The sequence below is a fragment of the Drosophila hydei genome, unplaced genomic scaffold, assembly GCF_003285905.1.
Source record: "Drosophila hydei strain 15085-1641.00,03,60 unplaced genomic scaffold, DhydRS2 tig00008122-arrow-pilon, whole genome shotgun sequence".
NCBI classification, from domain to species: Eukaryota; Metazoa; Arthropoda; class Insecta; order Diptera; family Drosophilidae; genus Drosophila; species Drosophila hydei.
Genome location: NW_022045833.1, coordinates 3,790,737 through 3,811,709, shown reverse-complemented (window position 1 = coordinate 3,811,709; position 20,973 = coordinate 3,790,737). Strand labels below are relative to the sequence as shown.

The window sequence follows — 20,973 nt, the reverse complement described above, 5'->3', positions numbered from 1 at the left end:
GTCCAGAAGATAATCATTGACGAGCACAAACTAAGACATAAATACGTACAGATTCAATTATAAAAATAATGTTTTAAAAAATGACAAACTTAAGCTATGATTGGGTACCAGAAAAGGGCGTTTAAAAGTTTATAAAACCTTCAAAACGCAGTCTTAAAAAAAATGCAAAAAAAAATGAGAAATGAATATTTTACAAATTAAGTGATATGCAAGTAGTTAAGTTCTATATATAGATAAATATATATGTACAATGCGCTCCAGATCGATATTATATATATATAATAATCGTCGATGTATTTCTGTTCAAAAAAAAAAAACAAAAAAACTTGCAAAAATTTTGATGAAACATCAAAGAGTAAAAAAAAAATAAAGAGAGCAGCTAATAATAATAAATTAAAAAAATATAATAATAATTATGATATAATATACTATATAAACAAGTTTTATCCGTGCACTGAATATGAAAGGTTTTGACAAATTGATTGTGGCATAAACATTTACCTACAAATTAAGTTGATGTTTTAAACAAAATGAAACGTAGCGATCTTTTAAATAAAACAAAGAAAAAACCTTTTTGGCAACTGAACTTTACAAACTTTTGATAATTCTTCTTTATCTTTTATTGCAACCTTTTTGCTTAAACAGTAATTTAGAATTTTGAATTTAGTATCTCTTGCTTTCATTTTTTATAATTTACAAACTAATCAAATGCATTTGTGGTACAACTTCTGCAAATCTCTTTGCAGCATTGGCATTCAGTTTACATGCCATTATAGGCAGGGCCGCCGCCACCTTCGGGCACAACCCAATTGATATTCTGTTTGGGATCCTTGATATCACAGGTTTTGCAGTGAATGCAGTTTTGGGCATTGATTTGCAGCTTCATGTTGCCGCCCTCCTCGTTGGGCACATATTCGTAGACACCGGCAGGGCAGAAACGTTGCTCAGGTCCCTCGTAGATGGCCAAATTGTGATCCACGGGTATGCGATCGTCCTTGAGCGTCAAATGGGCTGGCTGATCGCCCTCGTGATTGGTGCCTGTGAGCGCCACCGATGAGAGCAAATCAAACGAGATTTTGCCATCTGGCTTGGGATATACTATGCGTTGACTAACATTCGCCGGCTGAAGTGATTCGTGATCCTGAGGGCCATGCGTGAGTGTCCAGGGTTCACGACCGCCCATGAATATGGAGAAGCCACTGAGTACAAGGCCGCCATAGAGGCCCAGAGGATTGTGGAAGGACGGATGCACGTTGCGCACTTTGTACAAATCTTTCCAGACAAACGAGTCCTTGATTCTAGAAAAGTAAATTATATTAGATTTTAGATAGTATCACAGATGTAAGGTACTTCTAGCTCACTTGTCTGCATAAGTTACGGGCTCCACGCCAGCTGTTGTCTGCGTGCCTTCATTTATAGCCTCCAGAGCGCTTTCAGCGGCCAACATGCCGCTCTTCATGGCATAGTGTGAGCCCTTGATGCGTGGCACATTCAGGAAGCCCGCACTGCAGCCGACCAGGCAGCCACCAGGGAAGGATAGCTTCTTGGGCAAGCTTTGATAGCCACCCTCGTTGATGGCACGTGCACCATAGCCAATGCGTGTGGCGTTCTCAAAGACATGACGCACCTTGGGATGCGTCTTAAAACGCTGGAACTCTTGGAAGGGACTAATCCAAGGATTCTTGTAGTTCAGACCAACAACAAAGCCAACGGCAATTGTGGGCGTAGGTTCGTTTAGATGGTACAGGAAAGAGCCACCATATGTAAAGCGATCCAGGGGCCAGCCAATTGAATGCTCCACTAAACCAGGTCTATAAATAAGATATGTTTAAATTACGCCTAAGCGTATCCTTTCTTGATAACTCACTGATGGAGCTCGGGCGCAATCTCCCACACCTCCTTGAGTCCAATGCCATAGGTTTGTGGCTCACTGCCGGCGTTGAGGCCGAATTTTTGCATAATCTGCTTTGAAAGGTGGCCGCGACAGCCCTCGGCAAAGATGGTGGTCTTTGCATGTAGTTCCATGCCACGTGCAAAAGTTTCTTTGGGTGCGCCACTCTTGGCAATGCCCACATCATTTGTGGCAATGCCTTTTACGCTGCCATCCTCATGGAACAGCACCTCAGAGGCTGCACAGCCCGGATAGATCTCAACGCCTAATGCCTCCGCCTGATCACCGAGCCATTTGACCAAGTGTCCTAGTCGCACAACATAATTGCCATGATTGTCCATGGGCCAGCCCTTGAAGATGGGTATGGATATGCGACCCGTTTCAGTAAGGAACGAGAACGTATCCTTCGAAACGGGTGTGTTCAATGGTGCACCCTGCTCCTTCCAGTCGGGGATGAGCTCGTTCAAAGAGATTGGATCGATGACAGCGCCGGAAAGTATATGACCGCCAGCCTCAGCGGCTTTTTCCACTACGCAAACGCGTATTTCCTGTTGAACAAGAATAAAACTTTGATTATCGTACGATCTGGACAGCTATGACATAAGCAGCTCACCTGATCTTTTTCAGCAGCCAGCTGCTTGGCACGTATGGCTGCTGACATGCCTGCTGGTCCACCACCCACGATGACGATATCCACTTCTTCAACGCAACGCTCCATGTCCACTTCCTTCCATCTCTCGTCCTTATCTCGCGGATGCACGGTGTAGTGCGTGGTTATCTTTGGATATTTCGCTGCCTCTGACACGCTGCGCACAAAGGCGGGCGTAAAGAGCTTTTGAACTGGGCGTGGTTGCAAAGAATATTGCATCAATTAGTAAAGCGCATAAGCTGATAAGAAATCACCAAGATTTCCAATACTAACTCCAATCAGAACAACAACAACAAAGCACAGGTCAGTCTGAAGAGTTGGCAAATGTTCATATTATATAAATAGCTTACGTTTTTTATGATTATTTTATGTATTTCTTATGCTCGAATCTCATCAGCATATAAATTATGTAATCACCGAATTGTTTGTTGCTCTTGTTGTTATCTTTAACAATTAACAGTTTTTCTTAAACTCACCTCGATGCATTTTCAACAGAGCCGACATTATCGCTTTTATAGCCAGCAACGTATTAATCTAATTGCAATATCTACAATGTATATATAGAGAATATATTATTTATTTATATATTTTTGTATAGATAGCAAACAAAAACAAATACAATTGCCGCCTTCGCCGTCTTTGCCGCCGCCAACAAAGCAACAAGTTGGACTTTAGACTTGACTGCCAATTGCTGTTGCTGCTACAAATTTAATTTTTAATTAAATATTTTATATTTCTGCCAACTTACTTGATTTGTTCTTCACCGTTCAGATTTCGTTGAGTTAATAAAAGGTCTGTGCAGATTGAATTGGCAAATCAAACAAATGCGAGACTTGAGTTGGTGCCGACCAGAAGCCAACCGCAACATTCAGCTGTTTAAACTAGAGCTGAAATCGTGTTGTGATTCGGCACGATATCGCAACGAGCTAAGCAACTGAGATAGATAACTATTGTTAGAGATAAAAATATTTTTATTAAGTTAAAACTTACCACATAAATATGTATTATTTTATTTTTTATTAAGTATTAAATATAAGATATATTATATTTTGGTTTATATATGTATAGTTTTATATCGTTCATATAAATATGTATTCCTGTAAGGCTTCATTGTGTTACTGAACATTGCACGCGGTCACCACTAGCTGAAGACTTGTTGCTTCAGCGTTGCCACACTGCGTTTAAAAAACAACTGTAGCACGTAGCAGAGTTTACACTGTTGCTGCCGCTACGCAACAGATGGCGCCACCACCAAATTGCCCAATTCAAATTTAATTTTCGTTAAGGTCAATGTCAATTTAAAGCTCTGCCTAATTTAAAGCTCTTAAGCTGTCCAAATACAGAGGTAATCAAACAATAGTTAGTGATTTGTCTTTATTTAAAAGATTGTTCACAACATTTGCATGCATTTTAGGGAAGTACATTTAACATTTCGAATTTCCGATATTACATTTAATTAGGTAGGTATTTTTGTAGTGTTTCTGTGTATGTGTGACCTTTGACCTTTGCTTGGTTTTCAATATATATATTTTTAATATATTTCTTGCTTCTTTTTTTTTGTGAGCAGATCAAAGCTTGGTGAATTTTTAATCCAGCCCTATTAAAAATTCAAAGTACAGTTGTGCTGCATTTTTATAGTTTCGTTTTCTATTGCAGTATTTATAGTGTGAATATATTTATATTTGTATCATCATTTTCAGTTTTTGGCCAATATTATTTATTTACAGCGTGTTTTGAGTGTGTAAGAAATTATGGTTCATAGAATTGCTCCTCCGATTCGGTTTGTTCGCCACTTTTCAACTGTTGCTGATCTTGTGACGACCTTTGAGCCTGGCCCTGACCCTGTTGACCCTGCTGCTGCTTGTTGAACAGCATCGATATGGCCTTATCCACGGGATTGCCCTCCTCAATGCCCTGCTGCTTGCCCTCCAATTTATTTTGCTGCTTGGTCTCCGAAGAACTAGCTGCTCCAGTTCCCGTTTCAGTTCCAGCGCCAGTTCCTGCCCCCGATCTGTTCACACTCTTGCCGAATCGCATGAAATTCGAGTCCATTTTGCCGTAACGTTCGAAATCACTTGGCGCCGCACGTCCGAAGCGCATAAAATTATCCGGACGACCGAAACGCATGAAATCCTGTTTGGGGCTGCGCAGCTCCTCGTGGAAATTGAGATTTCTGCCGAAGCGCATAAAGTTATCGGAGCGTCCGAATCTCATGAAGTCCTGACTGGGATCACGGCCGAAACGCATGAAATCCGTCGGCGCACGACCAAAGCGCATAAAGTCCGAGGGCGAGCGCCCAAACCGCATGAAGTCCTGCTTCGGATCACGGCCATAGCGATCCATGGCCGAGCGCTTGACAGCCTCGTAGTAACTCGGTCCCGTTGCCTGTGGCAGCTGCTCCGGCTGCCGCTTGCCAAAGCGCATAAAATTATCCTGCACAGACTTGCGCTTCAGATCATAGTCCGGATCGTACTTGAAGTTGGGCTTGTGAGCGTGCTTCTGAAAGCGCAGCACCACGGAATTTTTATTATAGTCTATGCCGATGGCCGAGATGGGATAACGAAATTCGAGTTCAGTTTGATCGAGCTTGTCGCTAAGCAAGCCATCCAAAATATCCGATTCGGTTGCCTTGGGATTCACTTCCTCTGCGTCCAGCAGTGAGTTCTCAACATAGCTAGGCGCTTCGATGATCTCGCTGTGTATGGCCGACTGCATCTGGTAGAGAGCCAGCAGAAACATCAAGGCGATGCCCATGGCTGAGAGGAGCTGCACAGGAAGAGTGAGAGTGGTAGGTAAAGGTTGCAAATAACATAATTATGAGATGTTGACTTAAATCACTTGCTACATTATCTATTACAAGTTTTAATCACATTAACGCCCTCGCGCTGGCCAAAAGCAATGAACGCATTCATTTTACTTAACAAGCAGCGCAACAACAACAACTTCTACTGCTTCTACTGTTAGCTACTCCGGTAGCCAGGCTGCCAGCTGCTTAACGCCTTTTGTTTGCCTTGGCCATGGGCCAGACGAAAGTGTCCCGCTAATTAACCATAACAATATTTATGCGATAATCCATCCGCCTCGCCAAGAGCGAAATATGAATGTGCGCGTAAAAAGTTAACCAAGCGCATTAAAAGGCAGCAGCAACAGCAGCAACAACACCTGCAACAGCAACAGCCACAATAGCAACATGAGTCTACACACACACACACACACACATAGACACACATTAAGAGCCATAATCCAACTTGTTAAAGGCGCTAAGCAGGCGCTACGAACAGGAGGAGCAACGGAAGGGGCAGGAAGTGGAGGACGGAGTAGCAAAAAAGAGGTGGAGCCAGCAAATGAGTAGGAAGAGCAGCAGCAGCAGCAGCAACAGGAGCGAGTTGATGTATGAACATTTCACACTTCGTCAGCAGCGAAACAGCCCATTAGAGATGCAAATGATTATGGCTTTTGGATATGGCCATAGATGAAGGCCTCGAATGGCCAAGCTCGCTGCCTACACGTTGCAACAGAATCAGGTGGGTAAGTAAACTGGCTTAAGCAAGAAACTTAGCGATTATTTCACAGAAGTTGAGAATTATGAAAAACTTAGTTGACTACCAAAGGAAGGTCTTAGAATTTTGTTAAGTTAAGAATTCTAGGAAAGCTCCATTAAACATATTATAGATAAATTGGAAGAGACTCGATAATATAGAAGTAATATAGAAATTATACGAACATGTTGTACATAAGCAATGCACAGGCCTTGGAGCTTATATATAATTATTTAGACATATTTATTTGAAAGGAGCTAAATCTAAATTTGGCCTTTTCTAAAAGTCATAGAGCAATAGAGCTCAGCATCTTGTGGAAATTAAAAATGTATATTAAACATTTAAATATAAATTTTAAAACGGTTAAAAACCCTGAAAATGTTGTTGCTTTTTATATTTTGGTAGCAGACAGTCGGACAGACAAAAACTGAGTTAAAAGTTTGCTTCGCGTTTTACTTGACATTAATATGCGCGATGTTGGTCAACTTATCGCTCAATTCAAAAATTGGCCTAGCCAAAAGCTGAAAAGAAACCGTTAAAAAACTTGTTCAGACTACGCCGTAGACAGCAGCAACAATAACAACAAGTTGACCCTAAGCTGAGCTCGTCTGAGCTGGCAACTGCTGCACATTAACATACATTTTATGTACTCCACATTAATGTTACATTTCACAAAACTTTTATGCACAAATTAAGAGTGAATGATGTTGAGACGAAGATTAAATAGCCTAGGAGCATGGGAATTGGATTTGAAGTTCTTGGAAGGGTTTATGAACACAGCCTCAACGAAGTTTCCCGAATATATCTGAAAGGTATCAAAAGACCTTCATAGCAGAATCATATGCTTTAACTTTGAGTACTATGATAGCTACATATCTATTTATTTATATGCGCTTCAAGCTGTCTACTTCAATAATATGTAATTGAAATATTTTCTCAGTTGCATCTTTTCTATTTAAGCACTATAAAAACTAGTCCTTATACCATCCAAAAACATATGTTGCATGCCAAAATTAAAATACCCTCTACAAGCGTATCAAAGTATCACAAAAAAGTTATTTAATGCTTTATTGCTGCTGCTGCTGCTGCTGCTGCTGTTGTTGCTGTTACTGTTGTTTGTATTGACAGCGCAATCAGACGCAATTCATTTGGGGCAATAAGTGATGAATGACAAGTGTTGTTTGGCCGCTCTGCGTGTCCCTTGCGCTCATGCAACTCTTCCGTTGGCCCTCGCTCTTTTGCTGCTATTTGTATTTGTATTTGCCTGCCGCAAAGTGTTGCTTGCAACATGCGCGCCCAATCGAATTGTGTACTCGAAGCGAAGCGCAGACAAAGTGTCATCAAATTTATGACGTCTGATGCGCTCAGTGTGCATGTTGCAACAGCATTTAGCAGCAGCAGCAGCTGCAACTGCATTGATTCGACGAAGAAGCAGCAGAAGATTCATCAAATTTTTCGCAACTTTTAGGCACCCTATTATTGACACTCATGCCACATTACGCATACGCTACGTGGCTCAACCGAAATATCAAATATCAATACACACACACACACACACACGCACACTCGTTAATTCGTTTAGCTGCCATATGAAAGTTGAAACTTTGCATGTTTCGCTTTTATTTTCGTTTCTTTTCTTTTTTTTTTTGATTCAGATTTCTAATCAGATTTTCATAACTTAGCAATGCGATACATTTGAAGTGTCTTCGGTTTGTTTCTAAATTTAAATATATAATTTATCAGGTATGTAGGCAGGCAGGCAGCTCAGCGCTGACATTTAAAAAGACAAATGATTGCCGCATGTGGCACTCAGATATTTGCAGCATTTGTAGCTCCCAACTCTGAGCTGCTCCCCTTGTCAGTGATAAATCAAAAATGTTCGCACGCTTCGCCGCTAGTTCTTGAGCTGCACATATCAGGAAACTAGAAAAACGCTAAGCGTTTCCACCTCTGGCAAAACTGTGAGGAAAAGCGGAAAAAAGCAGAGCTGCGCTGCGCTAGCAAATGGAAATGGAAACGGGAATCAAGCGACGCTTTATGGCGGCTGCTGCTCTCCGAAGTGCAGCCGTAAACAATTCAATTTGCTTTCATTAAGACCAAAATGAAAGACACGTGCATGTGTGTGCATGTATGTGTGTGTGGCAACTACTACAACTATATGCTAACTGCCACCTCGATGCTAACTCTAGTATTGCTTGCAGCACGTGTTTCACGTTCATTTACCTTTTGCCATGCATTCGAACCAAATTGAAATTTGATATTTTTCAAAAACCTTTTTCTAGATATTTGCCAAAAATGACATTCCAATAAACATAAACTCTAAATGGCATAGAAAGTGAACTACAAACTCATGTGTTAGGCAGTATTTCAGTTGGTTTTTTATTTGGAAAGTCTTGAAGTCTTGAAAGCTTTTTTATTTTTTTTTATATATATGTTAAGTTATTTTTTCAATAAAGTTTAATGCCTTCAAAAATCATTTTCAAATTCTTCCTCTAAAAAAGTCTGTTTTATAAACTTAACTCTGGATGCGGTTCTCTTCTGTTCTACTTTGCAGCCGAATTCACTACGAATTTCTTTTCCAGAATCTCGTTTAATTATATTAAATTTGAAATTCGAACTATATACATCTAGATTTATGACCAAATCTCTTGAAGTTGAGTGTTATTTAAGAGTTATTTAACGAGAAACATGAAACATGTTCGTCTGCTTCATCTGTCTAAAAAGCTAAGCTATCTGATGCTACTTATGTATTCTATAATAATTTTAAAATATTTAAACAAATTTATCGAAATGTTAGGAATGTTGAAAAATGTTGTTTCGTTCTTCATTAAAGTTTTCTATCTAAATTTAATCATTTAACATTTTTTTTCGATTTCTTCACACTTTGCTTTGCTTAAAAGTTTTTTAATTCAATTTCTAATTTTTAAAATATATTTTTTTAATTTGGAAAAAGTTTTAACTTATTTTCTAGCTGCTATAGGAACAATTGCTAAATAAAAAAGTATTCCTGAATGAACAAAATATTTGACTGGCAAAAAGTTCACTATGTTTTGAGCTAAAAATATTAACTAAAACTAATACTAATACTAACTAGTCATCATCAATTGGCATTATGGGTCGATATTATGTTTCTTCTCTAAAACAATTTTACATACTTCAGCATATATAGAAATTGACAATAACTACTCCATAATAAGCGTATTATCTATTACTCTATTATACTTTTTACTATTATTTTTTATTTCTGTATTAAAAATATTTTTGTGTTATTTGAGTTAGAGTTTTTAACTTATCTTTTTTCATGGACTTCACTTTTCCAATCATTCTCATTTCACATAACTTTGGAACTATAAATAATTATATACAATATCAAATTTCATTGGCTCTCTTTGAAATAAATTGCACTATCTGAACTTCCAGGGCCACACTCTACGCTTTAATTAGAGATCAAGCGGAACTCACCTTTCTTTTCAAATGTATATCAAATTATAGGATAATTGCTGGGCAATTAAATCGACATTCCTTTTGAAGAAATACCAATTCGAAGCACTTTTGCACTGACCACTCGCAGAAGCTTGTTCTTGTTCCACAGTCTGCTCTGCTCTTTATTTTGGGACAGGACACTTGTTGGCCGTGACAATGTGAAACAGTTCTGTGCAGATGTTTGGCGAAACATCCGGTTTTATATAGGACCTGTCCACGAACGGCCGACAACAAACAAACGACAAACGACAGCCGACAGCCGACAGCCGATGTTGTCCTCTTTGTTAAGGATAATAGGCGGACTCGCAGGCAGGCAGCCAGGCAAGCTAAAGCCTCTGTGTGGGTGTTTTGTTGAAGCAACAAGTGTTGCTAGCAACATTGTTGACTGCAGCTAAATTAGATGTGTGTGTCTATCGCTCTCACTCTCCTTATCTACAGCTAAATTGCAAGCTATAGCCAGGCTTTGCTGTCTTTGTGCCTTTTCTTGCTCTTATAGGTTTGTTGGCTACTTTACTTAGAGTGCTAAAGAGGTCAAACCTCTGCCTGTTGTTGTGTGCGCCTATTAAAGCAACAAGTGTTGCTAGCAACATGTTGAGTGAAGCTAAAGTTTCTGTATGTTGCTTCCTGTCTCTCTCTCTGTCTTTATCTCTCTCCCACACTTCATTCAATTACAGTTAAACCTTGACTACGTGTGCTTGACTTTTTTTGGCTCTCGTATGTTTGTTTCGCACCACACTTAATTAGCTAGCATACGCAGACAGACATGTTGCTATGCACATTTGCTTGCTTGCTGGCAGCATGTTGACATCAGCAAATGTATCTGTTTGTGTGGGCTTCTTCTCTCTCTCTCTCCTTGTCTTTATTTATTTACAGTTAAACTGCAAGCTTCAGATAGAGGCCAGCCTTGACAATGTCCGCCTGCCGTTTTTCCGTTCTTTTTTTGGCTCTGATATATTTGTTTGTTTGTGTTGACAGACAGACTGAAAGGCTGACAGACGGCAGACGACAGACGGCAGCACAATGGCCAACAATGCGGCTTATTGTTTGAGCCAGTTTTCAGCTTTATTAACTGTATGCAGATATGCACATGTACAATATGTACGTATGTCCCTCTGTATGTCTGCATGTTTGTATGTGTGACAATGACGCAGCAACATTTTGTCGCCGCTTTGCTGGTAATTCTAGCGCCAAATTGTATGCAAATCGCCCACAATTGTTATGTACCGCCCACTTTTAAGTTTTCAGCTGTGCCAGCAGCCTCCAGCCCCAGCAGCCTCAACGTTATGGCCCCATACCCCTTGTCTTATCGCATCCAATTAGCTGGGTCTTCAGCTACTCTGGCTACGTGTGCGTATGCGTTATAATTTGGCCTTGTCGCCAGTTGCTCTTATTGAAGTTTTATGGCCCTGTAACGGGATACCTTGTGGCGCCTTCAGCTGTCCCGTTCGTCTGCTATAACCCACTCTCCTCTTTCTCTCTCTCCCTCCCAACGTCTCTTCAGCTCTCCCAGCCGCCACTCGCTCTCCCTCTCTCTTTTGGGCGGGCTTTTGCAGCTAGCGGAAGTCTGTAATTACGGCCACACTTTGAAAGGCCAAGTTTAGTCGCTTCTATTTGTTTTCGTTTTCGATTTTTGTGCTGCTATTTCTGAAGAACACTCCCAGTCGGTGCGGATGACTTGCAACAAATGTGTCAACCATTGTCTTCTACTATTTTTACGTATTTTTATGATCATTCAAAAATCAATAGCTATACAGGTATAAACATATATATTTGCATTGATAAACATTTATGCATGAAAATGAAGTTCATTTGCATAAATGCCAAACGCTCAAGTTCAAAACGGTTGCTTGACCAAGACCGTGGACGGGTGTCGCTTGTGTTCCGTATGCCTACAGTGAGTAGACAATCTTTGAAGAAAAAATAAAGATTTACAAATTATATTAAGTTAAGATTGGTGTGCATGAGATAGTCGCATAGATATCGTGTCTGATATGCCACAAAAGCTACACGTAACTATTTCAGTTTCAGTTCTTTCTCGTTTCTTGGTTCGTTATTGTTGAAAATTGAAAATGTAAGCTTTTTATTAGTCGGTCAATCTAATTAAGGCCAACTTTAAGTGCATTCAAAAACCTTTTCAATAGATTGAATAATCTATAGATATAGAGAATGCTTTTTGAAAAATACTTTATTTAAAATTTATTTTGAGACTCTTTTTTTCAATACTTTGTAAACTAATTTGTGGGCTTTTAAATCCTCTTCGACATGTTTAGCTACTTATGTATATTTTTTATTATTTATTAGTTATTTAATTATATTCTTTATTTTATCAAATTTATAATACATTTTCTTTTTAAATTTTTTGAATTTAAATATTTTTTTAACCATTTTTTTTCATTTGTAATTTTAAAAAAAATTGTTCATTCCTATTTATATTTCAATTTGTAATTCTTATATTTTTATTTTTTATTTTTAATTTTTGCCTATTTTGTTTTTATTTGGCAATTTTTTTAAAGGGTATTTAATATTTCACATCACATATTTATAAAACATATACATCTCAACTGGAAAAACTAAAAATTTTTTTATCTATATCTTATAATGATCATTGAGAAACTTGATTAGAAATTTAAAGCAGCGCTTGACAACGGCCTGCTCCAAATGTCAGGAGTATATTTATAGCTAATTTACTATTTTAGTTGCTCGGCAAATGTGATTATAGCAACTCGTTGTTTTATGTATTTTATAGGTTTCAGTTAGTTAGTTGATTTTGATGTCAATGCCATTGTTAAGACTTTGGTCTTGTCTTTTGTTATTGTTTGTTTTCATTTGTCTGAGCAGAGTCAGCGAGTGTAACTAACAAGTAACGAGGCAGGCTTTTAGCCACGGTCAATTCTATCTAATTAATGAGCACACACTGGAAATTTATGCACGCGTGATGTGCTACAAAGATTTATGCCATAAACCATTGCCAAACCAACAACATCATGTGTGTGCTATAAACATAAATTCAAAACGGACAAACGAGTGCGACACTGGCTGCAGCCTGCTGCAGTTTCGTCATGTTCTAAACTGCATGGGAAATCAGCAAGCAGCAAACAGCAGACGCGACAACAACTACAGTTATTGAGCAATATCAACGGTAGTTGCTGCTCTTTATTGAAAGAAGCCTTTGCCGAGTAGCGCCACGTCTGATCGTTCACTTTGAGCGCACGAAGCCAATTATCGAATGTAAACAAAAGCGAAACTGAGAAAGCAGCTTGAACCTCCGACCGGGAGAGGCCAGGCTTGGCCGCTGGGCAGCGACGCTGACGGCGACTGCAACGGTTTTTACATACTCGTGTCAGCACGTCTCGCTTACTCTCTCTCTCGCTCTCTCTGTGTCGTTCGCTCAGTGAGTGTTTGTGTGATTGTGTGCGTGCGCACTCAGCTTGTTTTTGGGCGATTTCTGTGTGCATGTGTTTTATAAACTAACCAATACTAATACAAAGCGCTGCTTAGCTTTTTCTCATCGTATTCACTTAGTCGTTTTCTATTGGGTTATTTATTTTTTTTTTTTTTGTATAGTTTTGTGTGCGAGGCTCTGTTTCCTAATTGTAAAGCCGAGTTTGTTCAGTTGGTGTTTGGCATTCAAAGCGTGCGTACGACTATGCGAATGCAGATCGCTTTGCCCCTATAAATATCCTGATAAACCTAATAACTAGGAAGTGTTATAATAAATACAAATACAAAACTATCTTAAAGGTGGATTTTCGATAAAAAGAAAAATTAAAGGTGCGCTAAAGTTTTGTGTGAAGCAGTTACTATTTAAAGCTTAAAGTTTGTTGAATATTTTTAAATGTTGTGAACTGCAAACCCTACTCTTCCATCATCATTTAAAATGTTGTGTGCTCGATAAATATCTAATGCTGATAAAGTTCAATCACATTCCCGGCGTTTTTTATATTAATTGCTTTTCCTTCTTGCATTGACATCTTTGGCTTGGCTCAAACTGGTTGCCCAACTCTTGACCAAATAGCCAAAAAATTGCATTGGAACAAGTCTGCAGCGTCAGAGTCTTATTTTATTTTTGGCAAAAACTATACTTAAGTTGTCGCATTCCCATGTGCTCCATGACACCAGGTGGGGGTTTCCACAAACACTGCATGACTCCAGCTGGGGCTTGCCTCGTCGTGAGCCTTTTCTTATACTCTATTAGAAGAAAACGGTCTACTAGTCTTAAGATTTAATAGACAGCATAGAGTAGCATAACTAAACTGGTTGAATTTAAATAGTAACTTTTATAAATAACCATAAGATATAAGAATTAATGCTTAAGAGCATCATTTGCATCAGTCCTGTAAAACTTCAATTGCACTTTAAACTATTAAAATTAAAAAAAATCTTTATTAAAATGTTAGGGAATTCTTACCTTGCAGCTGACAATAGAATAGTATAGTATTTCATTTCAAGCCATTTCTTACCTTCTTCAACCTAACATCCCATATATTACAGTTTGCCAAGCTCAACCCCTTTATAATTAATTTAACTGTATTACACTTAAGCTAAATTAATGCATTGTTAATGTAAACAGATCTTAATTTGAAGAGCATCGAAAAAGCAGCATCTTTAAGCGATTCGCTGCAAACACTTAACAGTTGTCGTTTATATTGTGTTTTATCTGGGAAATCGTGTGCATGCACATCTGACGACGACGACGCGCAGCCTCTCAACGGCAATCAAAGCAGCGCCAACAATAGCAAGAAAGCCAGAGCTAACAGCTACAATTGCAATGTAAATCGCTTCGCAATGACAACACGTAAAGAGATAGCTATACACACATATATATATATATATATATATATATATATATATAAGTTAACACATAACATTTAATATAGGGTATTTCATAAGTTTATAACCAACCCTCGCTATCGCGTGTTTCGTAAGTTAAGAAACAGCCCTCGCAATTGCGACACTGCATACTTTGTATCAGCGCGCTATAACTGCAATGGTCAGCGGCGGTAACCAGATACTTTTGTTTACTGCAAGAGTTTCCGTTATTGCCTAAGATTGCTGAGTCGGCTTGCCGACCATGACATTGTGGTGTGATGCGAGTTTTGGCTTAGCTTAAGTGAAATATTCTATGTAGCTAAAAATCAGTTTTGCATTGAAGTTTGAAGAATAAACCCGCACTACTCCGGCACACCGCCGTAATCAAATTGTTATATTTCTGATCATTGCTGAGCCACAAGGCCAGTTAATAGAAAAGGGGGTGAAGTCAAACCCTCCAACATAATCATCATAAGAAGATTATAATTACCCGATCAACGCTGGACCTGCCACCGACGCCTAGCTCATAGCTGGACCAGCAACTTATTGATTAAGACTATAAATACCCGATCAACGCTGGACCTGCCACCGACGCCTAGTTCATCGCTGGACCAGCAACATATTAATTGGCGCCCAACGTAAAAAAAAAAAAAAAAAAAAAAAAAAAAAAAAAATTTTTTTTTTTTTTTTTTGGAATTTAAATCATATTAAACAAGCTTGCAGAAAAATTACGATTTATCCTGTCATTCACAAGAATTTCATATTGCGATTGCCTGACAACGTCATAGCCGAATGCGATGGAAAAACCCACACACTGCAGAGTTGCACCGCTTCACCTGGAGCCACCTTTTGTCGTCTGGCATTAGAGAGTTCATGTGCCAAAGAGCTCCATGCAGGTGGCACGGCACACTGTGAAATCCAGCCGAGCAACCTGGAAATAATCACCCACGTAGATGATGGAATCATCATTCTTAACGACGGGTCCGCAAGGATCCAGGTGGATAACGGCACTGAAATCCAAGTACACGGCACGCATCTCATTACGTTCGGGGACCGAGTCGCGATCAACGGGACTCTGTTTTACAACCACAACAACGTACGCAATAGAGTCCCGGGCATTGCCAACTCTCCCTTGCTGAACATCACTGCCAGCCAAGATGTCCTCAGCCTCCCTTATCTTCATCGTTTAAATGAACGTAATTTGGAGGAGATACAGCAATTCAAGAAAGACGCCGGAACTGATCAAGCTTATCGTGTGGCATTCATCATTGGAGGTATATGCTGTGCTTTAATCTGCATTGGCCTCACCCTTTGGCGGTTCATCGACGCAAGGAAGTCTGCGAAGCAATTACGAGAAGTCGTCGCCGGAATTGGGTCGGCCGAGGGCGGCCTTACACTTGAAGGGGGAGTAGTTAACACATAACATTTAATATAGGGTATTTCATAAGTTTATAACCAACCCTCGCTATCGCGTGTTTCGTAAGTTAAGAAACAGCCCTCGCAATTGCGACACTGCATACTTTGTATCAGCGCGCTATAACTGCAATGGTCAGCGGCGGTAACCAGATACTTTTGTTTACTGCAAGAGTTTCCGTTATTGCCTAAGATTGCTGAGTCGGCTTGCCGACCATGACATTGTGGTGTGATGCGAGTTTTGGCTTAGCTTAAGTGAAATATTCTATGTAGCTAAAAATCAGTTTTGCATTGAAGTTTGAAGAATAAACCCGCACTACTCCGGCACACCGCCGTAATCAAATTGTTATATTTCTGATCATTGCTGAGCCACAAGGCCAGTTAATAGAAAAGGGGGTGAAGTCAAACCCTCCAACATAATCATCATAAGAAGATTATAATTACCCGATCAACGCTGGACCTGCCACCGACGCCTAGCTCATAGCTGGACCAGCAACTTATTGATTAAGACTATAAATACCCGATCAACGCTGGACCTGCCACCGACGCCTAGTTCATCGCTGGACCAGCAACATATTAATTTATATATATATAAATATATATATATCATGTAAGTCCCCTGCGTTTTGGTTGCACGTCAGCGCTGTGAACCTCTTGGCTTTGCCTGACCCGTCAACGTTTGCATAAATGTGTTGTTGTTGTTGTTGTAATAGTTGGCAAAATGTAGTCTACCTACACAAGTTTATATATAGTTTTTATTCCAACTGGAATGTTTCCACTTATTGGCATTTAAAAGCAATTTCATTGCAAAAGCTTTTCAAAAAATGAGAGCTTCAGCTCGTGTTGGCTGCTGCTTATCGACCTGGCATCAAAGACCCTACAGCTGGCAGGTTAAGTGGGCTAGGCGAAAGCCAAGTTTAAAATTCGTAACAATTGACTTACAGCAGCAGCTGTTAATGTTTTTAGGGCCTATTAAAATCACTTTCGAAAACACGTTCGTTGCCTAAGTCTTTCGCTTTTCGGCTGAATTCTTATCGCAGAAAACGGAACCACAAAACGTAACATGACCAATTGCTGTGATCTTGGCCTGCCGTCTTAGCCATTCTTGTCGGCCAATGCTAAAGCTATTAACACTCTTTCAATTTGGACAAAAGAAAAATTGATTTCGACATCTCGCGATCGTTAAACAACAGCTAAACGAATCTTTAATGTCAGCTACTATAAATTATGCGCAGTTCACTATATATTTTTTCCAACTACTTATGAAACCTTAGCTTTTTATAGTCCCACTATTAAGTCCAACAGGTTCCGTTAAATTTTGAAGGACATGCGAGCAGGCCAGTTGACGCCCAATTTGGCGTTAGCGGAATCGCTTGACTAACTTTACAAGCTCACTATCAATGGCAGGCAAGTTGAGTGATTTGCGCTGTTGCAATCTACAGCTGCCTCAGCTAATTGGCCCACTTGTGCCGCACGGCGTATACGCAACATGCGACTCGGGTGTCAAATATGTGGCCAGTTGTTAGTCTTGTTGGTTCGTTGAGCTGTTCATGAAGCATGTCGCGACGTTGACAATCGACGAATTGGTCAACAACAACTGGGCACTTCACATCGAGGACGGTTGGCTTATAAGTCATTCGATCTGTGAAAACCAGTTGATCGCTCAGCCAAGATCAAATAAAATTATAGTGCACTTGATTAGCACCATTTACGCCAACGACGAGGGCATTCATTATAATTCTTTTCAAATCTTTTCAACTCTTGCAGCATACTTGCATAGCTCTAGCGCTAAGATGTCAGCAAAACCTAAATTTAATTTCGAGAAGGAGGGTCATCTGACCATCGGACATGTCGACGAGAGCGAAGTCGATCGTGTGGCCGAGAGTTTCAAAGGACGTAGTCTATTCATTACGGGCGGCACGGGCTTTCTGGGCAAGGTGCTAGTCGAGAAGCTATTGCGGTAAGTATAATGGAGAGTTGTATATATATATATTATAGCTAATTAATTAATATATATATGGACACACATGCTTAACCTCTGGTTTATGTCTAGCTTTAATAGTGCACATTATGAAGCAAAGTCTAGTAAATAATTATGATCTAATAAAAACAAAAACTTGTAACGTTAAACGAAAAACAAAGAGCCTCCCATCACCGACGGCTTAGATGATCTCGCTTACTTAGTACTGATCGCTTAGCTAGTTGTCAGATACATGATAGAGCTTTTCTATAAAGTTTATTCGATTTTGATGATCTCTTAAAAGACAAGAGCTCATAAAATGGAAAAATATAAACAACTACTTCAAGGCACCAAGCTTAAATATACTATACGTTGAGCTGATCGTTAAGTTTTTTCATTGAGCTAGAAAACTTGAGTTATGAACGATTAGTTCTAGCTTAGAACGATGTCAATATGCAAAGAAGGCTAAATACTTATGATCTAATGGCTGCAAAGAAACTCTAAAAAGCACACACTAAACACTTCTTTAAGGCACCAATGCTGAAATAATCTGGCAAGAAATGTTCATTCATTTTTATACCAAGTGCCAAACATCAAAACGTCTAATTAAAGCCAGCTTCTAAATAATTCTGCTTGCGCTCGAATAAAAGCTGAAAACTCTTGGCAATAAAAAAATAACTTAAATACCCGCGAAAACAGAACTCAACTATACATTTCTATACTTATATATATTAATGATAGCTAAATGATAGCTAGTAAATGTTTTTTGATAAAATAGAGGCAAGACTGGTAGAAAACCAAAAATATTTTGACTCAAAGCCAACAAAGCCTAAATGCTCTAGCCTAATATAGAGCTAGTCCAAAAAGCTTAGCTTGGTAAAGCTACTAAAAACACAATTATAAGTTTGTTTTTATACTACAAATATATAGTATATATCTTATAGAGTATAAAGCTGAGCAATTTCGACATATGATATAGAATTTCATGCTGCGCTACTACAGAAAATCCATAATATCTACTATATAATTAAATATTCATATACTTTAAGAGTATATGTTTCCGATGTAAGCGTTACATATCGCACAACAAAAGCATGTATACCCTCATGTATAGGGCATACAAATGATATACTGCAAGTTAGTATAACTGGAATCTTAGACTAGGTTCAGACTATAAAAGCTGCGTGCTTTAACCTAGAATAAAAAACTAGCCATTGCATAATATGCGCCATGTCTCATAAATTAAATTTGGCTAAAAGTGGGCGGGTGGGTTAGCTGGTTGACTGCGTTGGCTAACAGCTGCTGCTGCCGTTACTGCCGGCACGCGTGACCTCAATAATTCTCAATAAACTGAGATTATGCGTTATTAATTTTTGCAGCTCGTGTGGCGAGCTAAAGCGCATTTACCTGCTCATACGTCCCAAGAAGGGCAAGGATTCGCAGGAGCGCATTAAGGATATATTCCAGAATGTGGTAAGGCAAATGAACACTGAATACGGATTAATGAAACTTGGCAAAACTAATGCAATGCAATCAATTTGACAGCTATTCGACCAGGTGAAGCAGTTGCGCGGCGAACAGCACATCTTGGACCAGGTGGTGGCCATAGCCGGAGATGTGATGCTGCCTGGCCTGGGCATCTCTGACAAGGATTTGGAAACCTTACGCAATGAAGTTTCCATAGTGTATCACTGCGCAGCTACAGTGCGGTGAGTGACGCGTTAAATATTTAATTTACATCTTATCTTACCTGTGCTCTGCCATTTCATCTCGTTCAGTTTCGATGAGCCCTTGCGCAACGCCGTCTTCATGAACACACGTGGCACCAAGTACATGCTGGAGCTGGCTGCCAGTTTGAAGCATTTGGACTTCTTTGCCTACTGCTCGACAGCCTATTGTCATTTGCATGTGAAGACTTTGTATGAGAAGCCCTATGATCCGCCGGCAAATCCCCATAAGGTGATTCAGGCCTGTGAGTGGCTGTCCGACGAGGAGGTTTCGCTCATTGAGCGCAAGATTCTGGGCGATATACCCAATACTTATGCCTATACCAAGTCCCTGGCTGAGGCTTTGGTTGTGGAGAAATTCAGTGAATTGCCAGCTGTTATATTGCGTCCATCTATTGTCATACCCATTTGGAAGGAGCCCATACCGGGTTGGACGGATAACATCAATGGACCCACTGGCTTGCTGATTGGCGCTGGCAAAGGTGTCATACGCACCATGTACTGTAACTCATCGGGTTATGGCGACTTCTTGCCCGTCGATGTCGCTGTCAATGGCATTTTGGTTGCCAGTTGGCGCAACATTACGGCTGGCACGGATCACACGAATCGTGTTGCCCACATGACCTCGTCGAATGACATTAAAGTCTCCTGGGCTGAGATTATTGAACTGGGTCGTTGGGTTATTGAGAACAAGGTGCCCTTGAATGGCGTGGCTTGGTATCCAGGTGGCTCAATGAAATCGAACTATTACATCCATTACGTTTGCATGATTCTCTTCCAATGGCTGCCTGCTCTGTTTGTGGACGCTTTGCTATGGCTTTTACGGTATCCGCCTGTGTAAGTGAAGTAAATCAAGTCGAGAAATGTTTCCTAAGACATGATTTTATTCAATCCCCAGTCTCTGTCGCGTCCAGAACCGCATCACAAAAGGTTTCGAAGTGTTTGAGTACTATGCGAACAACGTTTGGAGCTTTGATAATTCAGAAGCTGTAAAATTAAGAAAGCTTATGAATAATAAGGAACGAAAAACATATGTTATTGAGAAAATTGATCTGGATTTGATAGACTATTTCACCAATTGTGTGTTGTGTGCACGTCGCTTGATACTCAAGGAGTCAGATGAATCGATACCAGCGGCCAAGCGACATATGAAAATGTAATTTCCGAAATTTTTTTATATATGCAAGTTATTAATTGTTATTATTTGTATTTGCTTACAGCATGTGGTTCGTAGACAAGTTTTTCAAGTGCATGTGGATCTTTGGCATTTTGTATATGCTCTATAGATGTTTCTTCGCCAGCTAAACTCACTTGCACATTAAGTTTAGTTAAGTGCTGGAGACCAAAACCAAGACCGATTGTTATGATGTATTTGTTACATTTTTTTATGATTTTAAGTTTCTTAGTTTTAGTTGGTGCTGTTTAGCTGTTTAGTAATAAGTTTTTAAATGGAGTAAATAAAGTATGGAAACTTCAAACCTAGTGTACAAACTGTTTAAGTT

The 20,973-nt window shown here is 39.6% G+C and overlaps 3 protein-coding genes across 4 annotated transcripts; 1 reads left to right on the top strand and 2 right to left on the bottom strand.

Moving 5' to 3' along the window:
• Positions 1 to 571: 571 nt before the first annotated feature.
• LOC111597658 (electron transfer flavoprotein-ubiquinone oxidoreductase, mitochondrial) lies at positions 572 to 3,420 on the bottom strand. The gene is made up of 6 exons (XM_023312480.2): positions 3,289 to 3,420; positions 3,017 to 3,087; positions 2,505 to 2,731; positions 1,868 to 2,439; positions 1,362 to 1,811; positions 572 to 1,298 (listed from the first exon to the last, which is right to left on the bottom strand). Exons 2-6 carry the CDS (start codon positions 3,042 to 3,044, stop codon positions 761 to 763), a joined length of 1,815 nt encoding a protein of 604 aa, XP_023168248.2. The 5' UTR covers positions 3,045 to 3,087; positions 3,289 to 3,420; the 3' UTR covers positions 572 to 760.
• A 577-nt stretch (positions 3,421 to 3,997) lies between these two features.
• Positions 3,998 to 19,566, bottom strand: LOC111597685 (FMRFamide-related peptides). 2 transcript variants are annotated; one of them, XM_023312516.2, is made up of 2 exons: positions 19,495 to 19,566; positions 3,998 to 5,306 (listed from the first exon to the last, which is right to left on the bottom strand). In XM_023312516.2, exon 2 carries the CDS (start codon positions 5,292 to 5,294, stop codon positions 4,290 to 4,292), a length of 1,005 nt encoding a protein of 334 aa, XP_023168284.2. In that variant the 5' UTR covers positions 5,295 to 5,306; positions 19,495 to 19,566; the 3' UTR covers positions 3,998 to 4,289. The 2 variants fall into 2 exon arrangements, with proteins under 2 accessions (XP_023168284.2, XP_023168283.2); XM_023312515.2 differs by lacking the exon at positions 19,495 to 19,566 and adding an exon at positions 9,542 to 9,715 and having other exon boundaries at positions 3,999 to 5,306.
• LOC111597684 (putative fatty acyl-CoA reductase CG5065) lies at positions 13,194 to 20,932 on the top strand. Its single transcript, XM_023312514.2, has 7 exons — positions 13,194 to 13,333; positions 17,552 to 17,744; positions 19,124 to 19,217; positions 19,290 to 19,453; positions 19,523 to 20,308; positions 20,370 to 20,627; positions 20,692 to 20,932. The coding sequence occupies exons 2-7, from the start codon at positions 17,578 to 17,580 to the stop codon at positions 20,774 to 20,776; spliced, it is 1,554 nt and encodes a 517-aa protein (XP_023168282.2). The 5' UTR covers positions 13,194 to 13,333; positions 17,552 to 17,577; the 3' UTR covers positions 20,777 to 20,932.
• The last annotated feature ends 41 nt before the right edge of the window (positions 20,933 to 20,973 follow it).